We start from the raw sequence: 5,873 nt of genomic DNA, 5'->3' as shown, positions 1-5,873 counted from the left end.
TACTACAATAAATGTACTTGACTTTCAATAGATTTTGAATTATTATCATAAAAAAAATATTTATTATTAGAATAAAAAAGGAAGCCTTTTGACTTAACTTTAAGTTCAGAACTTTTTTTTTTTATAATTAATATGTCTTTTCTATTATTTGAATGAATGAAGACTTGAAATACTTCTCCGATACACCAAAAGAATCTATACTATACTTTAAAATATGATTGAGCTTAATCTTCTTAATATTGTTTTACATTATTTACAAATATAATAAACTTTCATTACTATCAACGATAGACTATGATAAACATTTATCAGTATCAGTGATAAATGTCTATCGCAGTTTATCACTAATAGACGGTGATATTTTATTATACTTAAAAATATTTTTAACAATTTTACCATTAAAATAATTATCTATTTTTTTCTGTTACAATGATTAGAAAATTTGACTCATTAGACTCATAGACCTTTCTTTTTTTATTATTATTTTTTTAATGAAAAGCAAACTTGCAGAACATGATTTAACTACTGATTTGCCACGTTAAAATTTCAAATACTCTTTTAGATAGGGAAAAATGACAAAAGATAAAAACGCGTCACCAAATTATTGTTATAACCAAAAGTAATAATAATATATAATTAAAAAAAACATCGTCTGTAGTATTCAGAAAAAAAAAAAAAAAAAAACCTCTGCCTAACTTGTCGTGATCTTGCCCTCCCAAATGTCGCCACGTGTCGTTATTCACATTGCCGACCAATGGTTTATATTTTCATTCATTCCACGCGTGGAAAATACAGTTCCACGACTTTATCATTTGCTTTTAATTTTCTTTCTTTCTTTTTTTTTTTTTCTTTCTTTTTCCTATTTCTCCTTTGGATTCTATTTTTAAAATTTTAAATATATCTTCGAGTCCACGTTCTTTTAGATGATTTTGATTGTATTAGCCCTCGATTTTTTTGGATATTAAAATTTAATTTAAAAGTAATTCAATCATTTCATTAAACACTTCAACTAAGTCGATAGAAAGTTAACTAAAGCAAGCATAACTCAATTGATATCTAAGTGTGTTCGTAACTACAAAGTCTGTGGTTTAAATTCTCTTATTCCAATTGTACTATCAAAAAGTCTCATATCTTTAAAAATAAGCATAACTAGCTGTCATTAACTTGTATTACCCACTTTATAGTTAAAGGTCTGAATCTTCACTCCTTTATTGTTGTACTAAAAAGGAAACTAATGTCTCATAAATATATATTTTTCTTCATAAGTTCAACATATAATCATGTCACTGAAAAGAAATGTACGTTGTTATTATTATTATTATTATTTTTTACAATGTAAGAGTTACCAAAATTGAACTTCTAATTTCTAGGTGTTGATAGTACAAATTCTATGTTAGCTAAGTTATATTCATTTTGGTATATTTAAGTTATTCTTATGGTCTATGTACTTTAAAATATGATATATTTTTAATTCCTATATCATCAAATGTTCAAATTAAAGTTAATATGATTTTAGTAATTCTTATCATTAGTTGTCAAAGTGAGTTTAGCTCAATGGTAATTAGTATAACCTTCCTTCCTAGAGGTGGAAAGACTTGATTTCCCCATCCTCCTGATTGTTATAATACAAAAAATCTTATTGTTAGATCATACTGTCAGTATATGATTAACTATTTCAAAACCATTTATAGTCCCTATTAGCTTTCAAACCTTATAAGTTTTGAAAGGAAAAATTTCACGGATAGAAAAAGAATGTCAAACTATTTAGAGAAATAGCCAAAAAAAAAAAAAAAACTAATAGATACTGGTAGACTTCTATCAGCATCTATCACATAGTATCAATGATAGACTTCTATCAATTTCTATCACTGATAGATTTTATCATCCTCGATCAGCTATATTAAAGAATATTAAATTTTGTTATTTGGTGTAAATAGTTTACTTTATTTTTCTATTTTTGAAAATTTCCATTTTAAAAATTATTTATCATTTTTTTCTTGAATGGATACTATAATTATTATTTTACTAAATTCGATATAAATTAACTTCAAATTGGTAATGGAGATTAATAACATGTAAAATGATTTTATTTGAACATTTGGAAGTGCAAAACCAAAATACAATCCATTCTAAAATCTATGAACCAAAATAATATTTTTTATCTATTATTTAATAGAAGAATTATGTTTTATGTGGCAATTAGCACTTACGTCAATTAAACTATTAGCATGTTTGACCATTCATGGTTAAAAAATCATTTCTGTCATTTTCAAAATCACATGAGAAATATTTATAATCATTCCAAATCCATTTTAATAATACGAAAAATGAATTTAAAAGTATAAATTTAAATATTAAATTGACTTTGAGTGATTAAATATGTATTTTAAAATAATTTTAACTATTTTAAAATTACTCTCAAACTACCTTTTACGAAAGAACCTAATCAAGATTGGTTATAAAAAAAAAATGCATATAAACTATTTCCAAGTTATGCTTAATTCGACACCTATTAACATCTTTCTAATTAAGGATAATTTAATATATTTACCACTTTTTTTAAAAAAAAAAATTACGGCAAAGAAAAAAAGAAAAAAGAAAGAGAAAGAAAAAAGAAAAGAAAAGAAAAAGTAGTTTCGTCGTTATCTCGAGGGTGCATGCACCGGAACAAGCTTGGCCGTACTCGAACCAGATAAACACAACTAAAAAATTGATTCACTCTCTTTAAAATCCACGTGTCGCATCTTCAATGGTTCCTATGTCAAGTGGGTCCCCCTCTTCTCATTAACGACGGCCGTACTTTTCTCTCTATAAAACCCATTTCTCTCACTGCCTCCCAAGTTTCAATTCTCCAACCAATAAACAAGCACAAAAAAAAAAAAAAAAAACCCATTAAACTAAAAATCCCCAATTCCTTTTATTTTCCATTAAAAAAAAATGGGAGTAGCTGAAAAAGATCCACTTTCAGAGCTGAGCCTGCCGCCGGGATTCCGATTTTACCCAACCGACGAAGAGCTTTTAGTTCAATATCTCTGCCGGAAAGTTTCTGGCCACCATTTCTCCCTTCAAATCATCGGCGACATCGATCTCTATAAATTCGACCCTTGGGTTCTCCCTAGTACGAATCCAAAACACTATTCAAAATATCATTTCCATTTTCTTTTTTCTAAATTAAAATAATTATATTTTTGTTTTTGGGTTTTGCAGGTAAGGCCATGTTTGGCGAAAAAGAATGGTATTTTTTCAGTCCAAGGGACCGTAAATATCCGAACGGGTCGAGACCGAACCGTGTCGCTGGATCGGGATATTGGAAGGCGACCGGAACCGATAAGATTATTAGTACTCAAGGAAAAAGAGTTGGCATTAAAAAGGCTCTTGTGTTTTATGTTGGGAAAGCTCCCAAGGGAACTAAAACTAATTGGATCATGCATGAATATCGTCTCATTGATGCTTCTCGCAAGACGGGCAGTATTAAGGTATATAAAATTTAAATACAATCGCATCGAATAAAAATTAGTTTAAGTTTATGAGTTTAGTGGTGATTTTATTTTTATTTTTTTAATTCAGTTGGATGATTGGGTTTTATGCCGAATATACAAGAAGAATTCAAGTGCGCAAAAGCTGCCACCGATGACGAGCAGCATTTCGAGTATGGAATGTAGTAATGGGGGGTCGTCGTCAACATGTTCTTCGTCGCACCTCGACGACGTTCTCGAGTCGTTGCCCGAGATTAAAGACCGGTTCTTTAGCTTGCCTAAAGTCAATTCTTTCTTAACTTTACAGCAGCAAGATCATGAGAACCTCAAGTTTCTTAATAATCATCTTTTGGGGTCCGCTAATTTCGACTGGGCTTCCGCCGCCCCTGCAGCCTCCTTTGAAGGCCTCAACTTGGCCGCCGAACTTGCTCCGCTGACTCAGTCCCACGCTCCGTCCGGGTTCATCGATTCCGATATGTGTATTCCATCCAGCGAACCGCCAAGGAGCACGGCGGAGCAGGAAGTACAGAGTGGATTTCAACGGTTTCAGAATTCCGGTTGGTTGCCGCAAAATTTCTCCAACTCCGGCGACGGTTTTGGGTTTTGAAAAATGTCCGGTGACCGGTTCGGCCGGAGTGGATCCGGTTTAGGGGAGCAGGTTAGAGAGGGCTGTTTGTGTAGATAATTCTTTGGGCTAACATTCGGGATTTCAGATACCAGACAAAAAATATGGAAATTGGGTCCAAAATATTAGGGCAATTTTTACTCCAATACCTTACAATTACATCAAATATTTGCACTTTTGATTCAGCTAAATGTTAGCAATAAATGTTGTACTTTTTACCATATGGTCAATATTTGTTTTAACATTTTACTAACAAACGTATTCTCAATAGACTTTTAATGAATTATATGAATTAAAGAAAATATTAATTTTTATCCCTAAATTTTAATGATTATTTCAATTTAAATTTTAAATTTTTGTAAATGTATCAATTTGAATCGTCTATTACAATCTATTTTGAAAACCTCCTCTAAAACTTATAATTGTAATCCTATAAACTTTAATTTTAAAAATGGATCAATTTAAACTTTTAGTTAGAATTTTCTTCAAAATCGTTCATGCATTTACTTTAATTGTCCATTTTATAAAATTAGCAATTACAAAAGTCTATACATGTTTGAGAATTAACATGTATCGATGATTAAAAGATAATCGCAATGAAAGATCTAAATTGGTTGATTTATGAAAACTTAGGAGTTTAATTGACTCAATCATAAGTTTCCCATAACATCAGTTGATTGAAATCTGGAGATGAGTATAAATTAGTACACTTATAAAAATTTAGAGTTTTAATTGATACAATTTTAATTGGGTTTTACTTGATACAATCCAAAGTTTAGAGATATAGATTGATATTTTTCTCAATATGGAATGATATAAAATTAATAAGTTTTCAGAGAAAAACAATATTAGAGGTAATTTTTTTTTAAGAAAAAAAATGTTTCCATAATTAATTTGTGTATTAATCAAACTTAAGTTTATGTATAACGTAGTTGGTGATAACTTTCGGAAATAGAAAATTTTAAAAAGTAGTTCTTGAAGAGTGTTTAATTTTTATGTTAGGATTTACTTTAAAGATGGGGAGTAAATAATCAATGTTATTAACAATGATTTAGAAAACAAAGAGTAATATATATTATATAGGATTCATATATAGTTCTATACCATTAGTTTTATCATAAAACGAATCCACCGTATTAATATATATAATAATAATAATGTCAAAATAAATATATAACTCAATTGACATAAAGTTTGTATTATCAATTTCTAGATTAAAAATTTAATTTTTATGCTCACAATGTTAAAAAAACAAAGAATAATAATTAAACTATATATAGATAATAAAATATTTGATTACATATATTCATCTAAGGTTAAGGTGTGAAGTGATTGCAAGACATAAACAAAGAAAATAACATTTGAAGTGTTACGATATATATTTTTATGGAGAATACAATATGAGAAAACAATGTAATATTAACCCTTAATGTAATATATTTTATTTCCATTCTTGAGTTCATTCTTCTCCTATAAATTATAATACAACTAATTTTGCTAATATAACACGTCCCAATAATGAAATGCTAAGAATATATTCACTTAATGAAGATATTTTTGTATATTTAATGACCTAATCCGTATCTTTTTTTTTTTTTTAAAAAAAGAAAACGTATGAAGAATACAAAATATTGAAAAAAATGGAAGGATATAAAAGTAATTGACATGCTCCATAGATTATTCGGTCCTTTCAAAAAAAGAAAAAAGAATGGATAGCGTAGCATAAAGTCATGCAATAATGTTAAGTTAAATATTTTATGAAAAATGTTGAA

At 28.6% G+C, this 5,873-nt stretch overlaps 1 protein-coding gene across 1 annotated transcript; it reads left to right on the top strand.

The window, feature by feature from the left end:
• Positions 1 to 2,845: 2,845 nt before the first annotated feature.
• LOC120085205 (NAC domain-containing protein 72-like) lies at positions 2,846 to 4,327 on the top strand. Its single transcript, XM_039041097.1, has 3 exons — positions 2,846 to 3,118; positions 3,208 to 3,476; positions 3,568 to 4,327. Exons 1-3 carry the CDS (start codon positions 2,938 to 2,940, stop codon positions 4,081 to 4,083), a joined length of 966 nt encoding a protein of 321 aa, XP_038897025.1. The 5' UTR covers positions 2,846 to 2,937; the 3' UTR covers positions 4,084 to 4,327.
• Positions 4,328 to 5,873: the final 1,546 nt, after the last annotated feature.

The sequence above is a fragment of the Benincasa hispida genome, chromosome 9 (genome assembly GCF_009727055.1).
Source record: "Benincasa hispida cultivar B227 chromosome 9, ASM972705v1, whole genome shotgun sequence".
Classification (NCBI taxonomy): domain Eukaryota; kingdom Viridiplantae; phylum Streptophyta; class Magnoliopsida; order Cucurbitales; family Cucurbitaceae; genus Benincasa; species Benincasa hispida.
Note: the sequence above shows the minus strand (reverse complement) of the source record. Positions and strands in the feature narration are given on the sequence as shown.